This window comes from Megachile rotundata, chromosome 5 (genome assembly GCF_050947335.1).
Source record: "Megachile rotundata isolate GNS110a chromosome 5, iyMegRotu1, whole genome shotgun sequence".
Taxonomy (NCBI): Eukaryota; Metazoa; Arthropoda; class Insecta; order Hymenoptera; family Megachilidae; genus Megachile; species Megachile rotundata.
Genome location: NC_134987.1, coordinates 15732364 through 15745560, shown reverse-complemented (window position 1 = coordinate 15745560; position 13197 = coordinate 15732364). Strand labels below are relative to the sequence as shown.

The 13197-nt window shown below is 33.7% G+C and overlaps 2 protein-coding genes across 3 annotated transcripts; both read left to right on the top strand.

Annotated features, from left to right (window-relative positions):
* Positions 1 to 4706: 4706 nt before the first annotated feature.
* LOC100880074 (protein regulator of cytokinesis 1-like) lies at positions 4707 to 7471 on the top strand. The gene has a single exon (XM_003702650.3). The coding sequence runs from the start codon at positions 4917 to 4919 to the stop codon at positions 6852 to 6854; it is 1938 nt and encodes a 645-aa protein (XP_003702698.1). The 5' UTR covers positions 4707 to 4916; the 3' UTR covers positions 6855 to 7471.
* A 582-nt stretch (positions 7472 to 8053) lies between these two features.
* Positions 8054 to 13112, top strand: mle (dosage compensation regulator mle). 2 transcript variants are annotated; one of them, XM_003702649.3, is made up of 9 exons: positions 8054 to 8274; positions 8361 to 8862; positions 9305 to 9351; positions 9427 to 9668; positions 9740 to 11381; positions 11456 to 11823; positions 11889 to 12158; positions 12222 to 12467; positions 12536 to 13112. In XM_003702649.3, exons 1-9 carry the CDS (start codon positions 8196 to 8198, stop codon positions 12872 to 12874), a joined length of 3735 nt encoding a protein of 1244 aa, XP_003702697.2. In that variant the 5' UTR covers positions 8054 to 8195; the 3' UTR covers positions 12875 to 13112. The 2 variants fall into 2 exon arrangements, with proteins under 2 accessions (XP_003702697.2, XP_012139245.2); XM_012283855.2 differs by lacking the exons at positions 8054 to 8274; positions 8361 to 8862 and adding an exon at positions 8885 to 9212.
* The last annotated feature ends 85 nt before the right edge of the window (positions 13113 to 13197 follow it).

Sequence of the window (13197 nt, the reverse complement as noted above, 5' to 3'; positions counted from 1 at the left end):
GGGCTCAAAGTTTTCTAAACTCTATTTTATTTCAGAGTTCAAAATTTTCGAAACTCTATTTTATTTCAGAGTTCCAAATGTTTTAAACTCTATTTTGTGTCAGAGTTCAAAATTTTCTAAACTCCATTTCATTTCTAGGTTCAAAGTTTTCATGTTGCTTCGCTATTTTTGATTCCACTTTTCATATCACTTTATTGTTCGATCGTTTCTTCATACTTGTTGCCACTTTCATTTCCGATGAGAATTTTATTTCGAGCACCGAGGTTTTTGGATTTCCACACCATTCTGATTCTGTTCTAAAGTTTTTAAGATTTCATTCTGGATTTCAAGCCTCATCGTGATTTAATTTCGAATTGTCGTTTTATTTCGGATTTGAGGTTTCGAGAACATCTTCGAGATTTTATTTCGTGCTTTGAAGTTTCAGAATCTCTTCGCAATTTTATTTCGGGTTTTGAGGTTCTCGAATATCTTTGCATTTTTATTCCGGGATCTGAGGTTCTAAAACTCCCTCCATTCTTTGTGTTAATTATTATTTGTCTGTTTCAGGTATTTATTGTAAGTAAGTAATGAAATTTATTTTCTGTGCTAATAAATATTTGTCTGTTTCAGGAATTTATTTTATGTATTAATAAATGTTTGCCTGTTTCAGATATTTATTGTAAGTAAGTATTGAAATTTATTTGATGTCTTAATGAATCTTTGTCTGTTTCAGGAATTTATTGTAAGTAAGTAATGCAATTTATTTTCTGTGCTAATGAATATTTGTCTGTTTCAGGAATTTATTGTAAGTAAGTAATGAAATTTATTTTCTGTATTAATGAATGTTTGTCGGTTTCAGGAATTTATTGTAAGTATGTAATGAATTTTATTTTATGTTTTAATGAATATTTATCTGTTTCAGAAAATAAGTATTCATCAAAGACCTACTGTAAAGTTCTGTCATCGATGGATGCGCTAATTTTAAGTTAGTTTTAAGTTGCGTCAAAAATTGTACTTCCATTGTAAAATATGTGTGAGTGCATGTGTGTAATGCGTATACGCGAAGAATGAAGACATTATGAAGACATCATCAAGACATCATTGAATCATCGTGGGATGCGTGCGATAATTTTAAGCTTGCTACTTTTAAGTGCGTTAATTTTAAGCTCGTGGGAGGGTGGGTGGGTCCCTGTAAGTGCCTCTTATTCTACCTTGCACTCATCTTCTCACTTCTTAAACTTTGTACGCGTTAGTTTGTAGCATACTATCATTTTCTGTCAATCGTTCCAAACCCAAGTGGATCATTGGGGGTTCATAGTGCTGTGAACACGGGGCAGTTCTGAGCTGCAAATGGTGGTGTAGCGCCAGGGACACATCTCTGCGAGGCCGATCGATCGATGAACCATCTCGATCTGCCGCCTCACGGCAGGGGTTTCCTCTCTGCGGTCAGACTTGCTTCAAACGCAAGCGGCGGGGAAATGGGAAACCCTTCGCGGGTGTGTCACTCGTTCTTGCCACTATTTTCGGTTCAAAGCTGTCTTCGTGGTTCACGTAAGCCGCTATGGACTACCCTTTGACCCATGGACGGCGAGGTTCACTTGGCGAAAAATGATTCTCCCTTTTACAGAAAGTTCTTCTAACTTTCTTTCCTTTTTGACAGAAAGTTCTTCTAACTTTCTTTTATTTTTTCACAGAAAGTTCTTCTATCTTTCTTTTATTTTTTGGAAAGTTCTTCTAACTTTCATACCCTTGCTTTTTTACTTCGTTATATGTAGATTATTTGAGCGCAAGTTTAGAATAAGAGGTACATGCGTTTAGAATAAGAGGCGCTGCGTTTAGAAATATGTTTGTAAAGCGTGCGTGTTTTATATTGCACTCTTTTTAATTAGTAAACTTTGTACGCGTTAGATTCCTTTCCTCTAAGATTTTTCGTTTTATTTTGATTTTATTATGACTTCGCTATAATTTCAATATGATTTCATTATGGTTTCAATATGAGTGCAATTTTAAAACAAAGTAGTAGGTTCCCACGAAATTAGTATTAAGTTTATAAGCTAGTTTGTATTAAAATTGTACTGCGTGCGTGCGGTGCAAGTTCTTTGCTATTTTATGGTAAAAAACTTGCACATTTTCGCGACGGGCTAAGTAGAGTCAGAACTCATTTATCCTTCCGATAAATGAGGTAGTTGCAATTGGAGGGTGGTAGGGATTTGGAGTTAGGGTGGGTCACTATCGTAGCCACCTCCACGTGGTGTGACTCGGAAATCGATGTCGTTTTCTAAATATTTTTCACGAAATTATCTTTAGAAAACGACATCGAGCTAAGAGCTACGATTATAACTTCTCAATTTCATATCTAAATTAGATTAATTCCGAGCTGTGGGAGGAAGGGTGGGCTCGGGCGCAGGTTTTTCGTCACGATATGTGGCGAAAAGCTTGCGCAAATTGTAAGTGCCTTTTGTTTTAACTTGCACTCATCTTTGCAACTTTTTTAACTTCTTAGATATTAGTTTGTAGTAGTAGCCTATCTTTTTTATTAATAGTTGCTTTAAACTTAAAAGAAAGTTCTTCCAACTTTCTTCTTTTACCCTTCTCTTTACTTGCTTTTACATTATACGAGTGCAATTTTAGAACAAAAGGCACATTTAGGGCTTTAATTTTATGTAAGCAATTTTCAATGTTTCATACTTGTCTTAATCATTTTTGTATGATTCAGGTTTTAATTTTATGTAAGCAATTTATTTATTCGTATGTGTCTTAATTGTATTTGTATGTTTCAGGTTCGTATTTTAATTAATTAATTGAATATTTCTCAAGTATATTGTACATTTTACAGATGTATTTCTATGGAGTCGACGTGAATTGTGCATGCTTAAACATTATAATGTTACTATTATTGCATTTGTTTCCCCCTTTCCTCTTTTTATTATTACGACTAATTGTTGTGTAGGTAATGAACAGGTCATCATTGAAGACATCCATCGAGGGATCATCGAGGGATGCGTGCGTTAGTTTTAAGTTAATTTAATGCGTGCGTTAGTTTTAAGTGAATTTAATGCGTGCGTTAGTTTTAAGTTAAGTGTGCTCGTGGGCAGGGCGGACGAGTCCCTGTAAGTTCCTCTCATTCTAACTTGCATCTTCTGAATTCTCAAACTTTGTACGCGTTAGCTTGTAGTATACCCAGTTATTTTTTGTCAATCGGTCCGAACCCAAGTGGATCATTGGGGGTTCATAGCGCTGTGAACACGGGCAGGGGTGAGCTGCAAGTACTGGTGTAGCGCCAGGGACACATCTCTGCAGGGCCGATCGATTGATGTTCCGTCTCGATCGGGTGCCTCACGGCAGGGTTTCCTCTCTGCAGTAAGACTTACCTAAAACGTAAGCGGGGAGAAATGGGAAACTTTCCGCGGATGTGTCACTCGTTCTTGCCAGTATTTTCGGTTCATCTCTGTCTCGTGGTTCACGTAAGACACTATGCACTACCCTTTGACCCATGGAAGGCGAGGTTCACTTGGCGAAAAATACTCATCCCCTTTTTTGACAGAAAGTTCTTCTAACTTTCTTTTCTTTTTTGTAGAAAGTTCTTCTAACTTTCTTCTCTTTTAGTAGAAAGTTCTTCTAACTTTCTTTTTTGTCCCTTTGCTTTTTTACTTCGTCATAGAATATTTGAGTGCAATCTTAGAATGAGAGGTACCGTGCGGCGCTTAGAATAAGTTAAGCGTATGCGTGGGATCCTATGCAATTAGTATTAAGTTAATGTATGTGTGTGTGTGTGTGTGTGATACAAGTTCTTTACTGGATTGTGGTAAAGAACTTGTATATGTGAGCTTATGAGCTAAGTAGAGTTAGAACTCATTTATCCTTCTGATAAATGAGGTTGCATTTGGAGGGAGGAAGGGATTTGGAGTTAGGGCGGGTCACTATCGTAGCAACCTCCACGTGGTGTGACCTGGTAATCGATATTGTTTTCTAAACATTTTTATAAAGATGAACTTTAGAAAACGATATCGAGCTAATAGCTACGAATTAAATTATAATTTCATTTGTTCCACATTTTCTTTTACGAAAATGTTTGGGAGTAAGCATATATTACAAATTCCAGACTTATCCAAATCTATATTTACGAATGTTATAATAAAATGTATAATTTTGCAGAACTAGATGACAACAGATAAGGCAGGAAACCACAGAGTAAACCAGAGGCAGCACCTTTGATCTCTTGAAAGCGCTGAGGTACACACAAGCGGGAAATTTAAGTCGAGCAAACCTACTTTCAGGTCAGTCTTTAATAATTTAGAATATATTTAGTAAATTTTCTGGACATTACTAATATTGTCTTTTCAGCTATTTTTATCAATTTTACGGCGTGGAAAAATTGAAACAGGGGAGAATGTACTAAAATTGATCTACAAAATATATTTGATGATGTGTTATAGAAATGATTGTTACAAATAACTCATAAAAAAATGAGGTACAGCAAAATATTTATTACAAATAAGTTACTGGTGAATAGGCAGATTCAAACCATTCTTTTTTGACCGCCATACACTATGCACATGCGCATCTCCGATTCTTTTTATTTGGCCATTTAAATTGGTCGTGTCCTCTGTCTCTTTTTAAAAAGTAAGTTTCTTTATTTAGTGTCGCCTCTTGTTACATCTACTCTTTGCGCATGTGTCGATGTTGGTTACAAAGCTTGCTTCAAACCAATAGAAACTGACCGCACAATATGTTGGTAGTGGTGGCGCTGTAGTAGAAATATAAATTCAAAAGAACAACGGTTGATCGTGTCTGGACGAGTAAAGTTTGTTCTGTCGGATTTACGCGCGTGTTAGGTCTTAAATACTTAAGTAAATGTAAGATTAGTTTACCAGTTGTTGTATTGAAAGTTAAGCTTTGTAATTTTGCGTTAAAACGTGTAAAGCAGAGATACAACAATGTCTAACATACCTAAATGGGAACCAATAGTACAGGAGACTATTGTAAAACTCCGAAATGCGTTATCCCATTTACACAACGTATGGGAAGAAATAGGATTCAGTGAAGAAACTCGGAATATATATTGCAAGCAAGTATTCAATCATTTAAATGATCTGTTAAATGATATGGTTTCAGAATCAGAATTGAAGAAAAAGACGATTTTAGATAACGTTAAAAAATTAATGGAGCAAATTGCTGTGTTAACGAAAGAATTGGGAACAGACGTAGTAATTAGTGGATATGAAAATTTACCACTGAAGGAAGTAGAACAAGTGCTACTCACTGATCTGCATAAATTGCAATACTGCAAGGAACAACGTCTGACACATTTAAAGGAACTGCTTGCAAAGGAAAGGTCTCTTTGTAAGATATTGGGTACACAACCAATTAATATAGAAGAAAAATTACCTTCGGAGGAAGAACTTAACAGTTTTAAACTTTATTTGGAAAAACAAGAAGCAGAGAAAAATCGTTTAGAAGCTATTTTCAAAGAAATGCGTAGAGCAATTGTTAAAATGATGGATGATATGGGTATATCACCATCTTCAAATTTTGAACACATAATATCTAAAGATAGTGAGAATTTTGTATTCAGTAATAACAATATGACTAAATTGAGAGAACTTAGAGATAAGCTTAAGCATCAAGCAGATGAAGCAAAGGAACACGCAGAAGATATTAAACGGGAATTGATTGCATTATGGAAATATCTTGATGAACCAGAACATGTTTGTCAATCGTTTCTTGACAGCTATACAGGATATAGCATAGTAACCATAAATGCATTAACATCAGAATTAGAACGATGTAAAGAAAAGAGGAGACAAAATATTGCTAAGTATGTAGCACAAGTGAGATCTGAGTTGACAAGATTATGGGATTTATGTAAATTTAGTGAAGAGCAAAAGAAACAATTTGTACATTATAATTCTCACACCTACACAGAAGATTTATTAACTTTACATGAACTAGAAGTAAAAAGGGTTCAAGAGTTTTATGAAGCCAATAAGCCTATCTTTGAGCTCTTAGAAGAACGTGATAATTTATGGGTAAAAATGAAAGAATTGCTGCAACGTGCAAATGATCCAGATCGTTTTTATAATCGTGGAGGTCAGCTGTTAATGGAAGAAAAAGAACGTAAAACAATTCAGAAAAAATTGCCAAAAATAGAAGAGCAACTTCGAAGCTTAATAAAAGAGTATGAAAGTTTGCATGGTGAAGTATTTACCATAAATGGAATATCCATAGAAGAAGTGTTACAAGAATCATGGGAACACCTGAACGAAGAAAAAGAAACAATAAAAAAGGCTAGAAAAGAAGCAAAAGACAAATCAGTAAAAAAGGCAACATTAAGTGCTTCCAAGAAAACTGCTTCAAGTTCAACAAAGAAAACCCCCACTATATTGAGCACTCGTCGTCCTACACCAGTTAGTTCCACAAAGAGAAAACTGTTATTTAGTTCTTCTCCAAACTCTTCAGCCAAACGTAGAAATGTATCTGTAATAGGTACTGGATCTAAAATTCGAAAAAGTGCTAAAGCTTCCAAGAAAACACCACAATCTGCAAGTAAAATCCCTCAGAAGGAGAACTCAATGTCTCAGAGTTCAGCAGATACAACTTATAGTCAGTTTAAAGAACACTTGAAAGATAAACAGGAGTTGCGCAGTTCTTTGTTATCAGAACAGGTATTATTCAATGCAACTAAATCCAAACTGAGGACACCAGTACGAACACCTGTAAAACCAACAAGAAAAAATTTATTAACTCCTTCAGGTGTAGCATCAGGAACACCTTCAAAGTTTTCACAGTCACAATTACATAGATCACCTAGAAGTCCTAGAATCGCACAATCATCGAGGCTTGCTGCCATAACACCTTTACCAATAATATTTTGAAGTACATATAAAATTTTATAAATAATCTTTCAAGTACAGAGCCTAGATTTGAAACATAAACAATTATGTGGAGTCACTAAGATCTAGCATTAAAAATTCGTTAAATCATATAAAATAAAATATGTGTTTAATGTATATTTGTTGGTATTTTAATATTGTATGGAATCATCACTGTATATTAAAATTCGTACATTTCAAAGATGCAAGTCTCTCAGCTTTGTACTCTAAAGATTAAATATATTTTGTATGTGTATAACTTACTTAGTACAAACTTTATTACCATATTTATACAGTTAACAAACAATATTTTATGACTAATATAATTTAATTTCTTCAGAGAGTTTAGTTGTCACTTAATCAGAATAACTGTATATTATATATTTCCATTAGGTATGTGCAACCAGTAATGAATCTCATTGAAATATCTTCTATACTATTTCTTTCTTTTATTTCATGTTATTAGCTTATTAATATGTCTTTCACATTTTTATATTTAATTTTAACTTTTTGTATCAATGTATATTTAGTATGAATTCAATGCAACTACTAAATTATAATTGTATACATAAATTAGTATGTTTATAAAAGCAATGTAAATAAACTAATAATTTTTTAAATTGTATTATATTTTTATTAAAAAAAGGATAGCATAAAGCTATGAATAAAACTTCAAATTACTTTAAATTACCGCTAATAGTTTGAATTGCCTGTACTTGTGATTCTAAATTCGGTATATGTAATTATTTGTAGATACATATTAATGGTACAAATATGCATATATCCGATTTTATGAGTCTTGAAGATGAATATTGTTAATAAACATTGACCTGAAGCTTTCCAATTCTATTGTATATAAAAGCTTAAATTTTACGAAAGATGAACAGACAATATATTCAGCAAATCATCGGTATTTGATCTTGGTTATGTGTTAACATTTTTTGTAATGTGATAAAGAAAAGTCCTGTTTTTTACGTTTATTTAAAACTTAACTTCAGAAGAAATGTAAAATCAATTTAGGAACGATTCTGTAAAAGCAATATTTGGCATGTTTGCGATTGTGCATTATGTTATTTGAAATATTTTTAAATACTTGGATTTAAATTTAGCTTATTTTGAGTATCTATTTAATTAAATAAAACTATTGATAATTTGAAATCAACACGCTGCAGTCGATCTTTTGCCTGCTGCAGTAACTAGTAAGTAGTAACTTCTGTTTCCGGTAGACGCCGTTTAATCAGTGTTTATGAATTCATGTCGGGTGTAGGTTATATTATCAACTATATCTGTATAGTAATTATTTAAAACCAATACCTTATTTTAAGGGTATTACAAAAATAAAAAATGGGTGATATAAAATCTTTTTTACATCAATGGTGTGCAAAAAATGGCAAAGAACCACAATTTGATGTGAGACCAACAGGTATTGTACAAATATTTTTTAAACAGTGTAACATTCAGAGTTTTATAAAAATGAAATTTCATAAAAAATTCTTTACATAAAAAAAGGGTTGAAACATCGGCAACGATTCCTCTGCGAATTGCGCATACCTGGATTTGATTATGTGGGTGCAGGGAACTCTACTAATAAAAAAGATGCTCAAGGCAATGCAGCTAGGGATTATGTTAATTATTTAGTCCGTACAGGACATGTAAATTCTAATGATGTTCCACGAGATATGAACAATATACAACCACAAAATGTAGCACCAATGATTAAAGTAGAATGTGAAAGTCCTTCGACGAAGTCTGTGTTTCAAGATGGCATGGGTCCTAATGATATAGGACAAGCCTACAGAGCATATAATGAACATGGTCAGGGCAATTATACTTATATAGATAGAATAGCAGATCAGAAAAGAGTGGAAGATGCAGAAGATGTTGATGTAAATTCTGGTATTCATGGAAATTGGACTATAGAAAATGCTAAATCAAAACTTCATCAATTCATGCAATCTAATAAAATTAATACTGATTATAAATATACCCCACTTGGTCCAGATCATACAAGGTATGAACTGTTTCGATAAGGTGTTTACTTTAGCACTGGTGGACGTGTTACTGCAATATCATAATTCCACTTGAAGTCACAGATTACACTATAAAGACATTTCAACGCAATAAGAAGCAAATGCATGAGTACTTTGTATATCATTCGAAATTCCACAAGACCATTTTGGAGTACACTATTTACTTATGTTCAATGCTGGTACAAGAGAGAAGGTTATTTCTCTTGTACACAGATAGAGATAATGTTTAACCAGAACTTTTATTGAAATGATTTAATAAGAGTTCTGGTGCAGTCACTCACAATGACTTACTATGCAAGGTGCTCCAATGTGGTCTTGAACAATTATAAGTGTAAGTTGAATTCATGTTGTGATAATATTGTTTCGTCCACAAATGAAAATATATACAAAATACTAATAATGAAGATATAAATTTATATATAGGAGCTTTATGGCTGAAATGACATTTTATGTAAAACAACTTGGGAGAAGTAAGTTGTTGAATAATGCTCTGATCACTTATTAAAGCTTTGTAATATGGAAACTTTAATGAAAATGAATTCTAGATATTACTGGTCGGGAAACTGGTTCAAATAAGCAAACTGCATCAAAAAGTTGTGCTTTATCCCTTGTCCGGCAATTATACCATCTTGGTGTTATTGAAGCATTCAATGGTACTTTGAAAAAAAATAAAGAAGCAGAACAAATGAAACCATATCCAGTTAAAATTTCACCAGAATTGGTAACTCAGATACATGATGTTCTTTTAAGTTTAAATATAACACCAGTTTCAACCATAGTAATTCAGGTAATTTTTAGTGTCTAACTTTATTTTTATAAGTTGTGTCATGTAGTTTTAAATATTATTTTCTTTTATAGCAACCACCTGCACAAGAAAATGAAGATCAATCTGCCAATGCTGTTTCTTTACTAACAAATCAGGTACTGGATGACTTTATTTCATCTGTACCACAACCTGCTGGTGTGGTAAGTTGGTCTCCTCCACAACAAAATTGGGATCCATGGACTGGTTGTAATATAGATGAAGGACCACTGGCTACAATGAGTTTAGAACAGTTATCAGAAGATTTATTACGTGAACAACGTGATAGATTGCAACAGGATGAAAACCTTCAACAGATTATTAAAGAAAGATCTAGTTTGCCAGTTTTCTCAATGAAAAATGAGATAATGAGTGCTATTAATGAAAACCCTGTTATTATTATTCGGGGAAACACCGGTTGCGGTAAAACGACTCAAGTATGCCAATTCATTTTGGATGATTACATTGCATCAGGTCAAGGTGCATTTTGTAGCGTTGCAATTACGCAACCTAGAAGAATATCTGCTGTATCCGTAGCTGATCGGGTTGCCGCTGAAAGACGTGAAAATTTGGGGCAGTCAATTGGTTATTCCGTACGATTTGAATCCTGTTTACCAAGACCTTACGGTAGCATACTGTTTTGTACTGTTGGTGTACTATTAAGAAAATTAGAAGGTGGTTTGAGAGGTGTCTCACATGTTATTGTTGACGAAATTCATGAACGAGATGTCAATTCTGATTTCATTATGGTTGTTCTTCGTGATATGATTCACATGTATCCAGATTTACGAATTATTTTAATGTCAGCTACAATTGACACAACATTGTTCAGTAATTACTTCAATAATTGCCCGGTAATAGAAATACCAGGCAGATCATATCCTGTACAACAATATTTCTTAGAAGATTGTATACAGTTAACAAATTTTGTACCACCTATGGATTCCAAGAAACGTAAAAGTCGAGATGCAGATGATTTACCGGCAGACGGAGAACCAGAAGAAAACTTGAATAAAGTCATTGATGCACATTATTCTATTCAAACAAAAAATGCCATGGCACAACTTACGGAAAAAGAAATAAGTTTTGAACTTATAGAGGCTTTACTAAGTTATATCAAGGACCAAGGTATTCCAGGTGCCATTTTAATTTTTTTACCTGGTTGGAATCTAATATTTGCGCTAATGAAACATTTGCAACAACATCCCATTTATGGTGGAGTGAATTATGTAATTATACCATTACATTCACAATTACCTAGAGAAGATCAACGCAAAGTTTTTGATCCCGTAGAAACGGGAAGGACGAAGATTATTTTAGCAACTAATATTGCTGAAACGTCTATCACAATTAACGACGTAGTCTATGTCATAGATTCTTGTAAAGCTAAAATGAAGCTTTTTACTTCTCACAATAATATGACAAACTATGCCACAGTTTGGGCTAGTAAAACAAATTTAGAACAAAGAAAAGGCCGAGCAGGACGTGTTAGACCAGGTTTCTGTTTTCATCTTTGTTCTAAAGCACGTTTTAATAAAATGGATGAACATATGACACCAGAAATGTTCAGAACACCTTTACATGAATTAGCATTAAGTATTAAATTATTAAGATTAGGTAGTATTGGAAAATTTTTATCAAAAGCAATTGAACCACCACCAATAGATGCTGTGATTGAAGCCGAGGTCATACTACGTGGTATGTTTCCTTCTTCAAGCAAATATTCATTAATGTATTTACATCTGGAGATATTCATTGCATATTTATTTCAGAGATGAAGTGCTTAGATAAAAATGATGAGTTAACGCCACTTGGTAAAATATTGGCTCGTTTACCTATAGAGCCACGTTTAGGCAAAATGATGATTCTTGGTTGTATGTTCCGAGTTGGTGATGCACTCTCCACAATGGCGGCAAATAGTACAACATTTCCAGAAGTATACAATATGGGACCTGATGTAAGACGTTTATCCGCACAGCAGAAATGGTTTGCTGGCGCAAGATACAGTGATCATGTAGCAATGTTACACGCTTTTCAAGCATGGGAAGAAGCTAGAGCAGGCGGAGAATATGCAGAGCAAACATTTTGTGATTCAAAGAATTTAAGTTTGCCTACACTAAGAGTAACGTGGGAAGCTAAGGTACTTTTTTTAATATATATTACTTTATTATTAAAATTTATGCTAATAGTACTTTTTATACACAGAATCAATTACAAGCACTTTTACAAAGTGCTGGATTCCCACAAGAAACTCTTTGTCCTACTCCATTAAATTATCAAGCTGGGGCAGATGTTCGTCTTGATACAATCACTGCATTGTTATGCATGGGTCTTTATCCAAATGTTTGTTATCACAAAGAAAAAAGAAAAGTGCTTACTACCGAATCTAAGGCAGCACTGATTCATAAGACTTCAGTGAATTGTAGTAATTTTGAGCAAAATTTCCCATTTCCATTCTTCGTATTCGGAGAAAAGGTAAAACATATTTTTCTTGACTAAATAATTGTATTATTTGTCTCCTTCACCTTATCATTTCAGATTCGTACAAGGGCTGTATCGTGTAAGCAAATGACCATGGTGTCTCCAATTCATTTATTACTATTTGGTTCTCGAAAAGTGGAGTTTATTAATGGTGTAGTAAAATTGGATAACTGGATAAATTTGGATATGGATCCAGCTCACGCAGCGGCAATAGTGGCTTTACGACCTGCTTTAGAAAGTCTCGTCGTCAAAGCTGCAAAGGATCCCGAAACTATTTTAGAATTAAGTCCTAATGAAGAAAAAGTAATATTTTATAATTTTTATTATTTATAATATGATTTTAAATATTTACATCTTGTTTTTTTTTTAAGGTATTAAACGTTATTAAGGTATTATGCGGAATGAATGCCTGCCGTTACAATTTGGATCAGATTACTGGCGGTGGTTTTCAATCACGAAGGCCTCCAAGAGGGCATTCATTTAACTTCCATTCGGACGATGGTACACCAGCAAAAATGATGAGAATGAATAGTGGTTTCCGCGGAAATCTTCGTGGTGGAGGACCTGGTGGTAGTTATCCAAGAAACAATTATGGTGGATACAGAGGTAGCGGCAATAGAGGAAATGGAATGAATTCACGTGGACGAGGTGGCGGAAATTGGGGCAACAGAGGAAATTACGGCAGTCATTATTTTCGTTTTATGTCATAAGCTTTAACAATTCCTATGTTAAGACTAGTAAACATTTAATTAATTATTGATGTGTAATTAGTGTATTTTGCACAATTATACACAGTGATACACCTAACTTGACTAAAGCTGTAAACAAAGTTGTATGTATTATTTATTTAAAAAATTTAATCTTTTTTTTGTAATTAAAAAGAAAATTTATGTTATGTTATCACTCAAAATAATGGTACAAATAAAGCTTCATTCACGAACTATGAAATGACTAAATCATATACAATTCCACCTTAAATTTCCACCTGATAAATGAGTGGCTATGTGTGTAACAACATATGATTCATGCATTT

Excerpts from the sequence above, each read along its gene's own strand:
- LOC100880074 (XM_003702650.3), top strand. The coding sequence starts at position 4,917 with ATGTCTAACATACCTAAATGGGAACCAATAGTACAGGAGACTATTGTA.
- mle (XM_003702649.3), top strand. The coding sequence starts at position 8,196 with ATGGGTGATATAAAATCTTTTTTACATCAATGGTGTGCAAAAAATGGC. Across the intron at positions 9,669-9,739 it reads TTTCAACCATAGTAATTCAG|CAACCACCTGCACAAGAAAA; the intron begins GTAATTTTTAGT and ends TTTCTTTTATAG. Across the intron at positions 11,824-11,888 it reads GAGTAACGTGGGAAGCTAAG|AATCAATTACAAGCACTTTT; the intron begins GTACTTTTTTTA and ends TTTTATACACAG.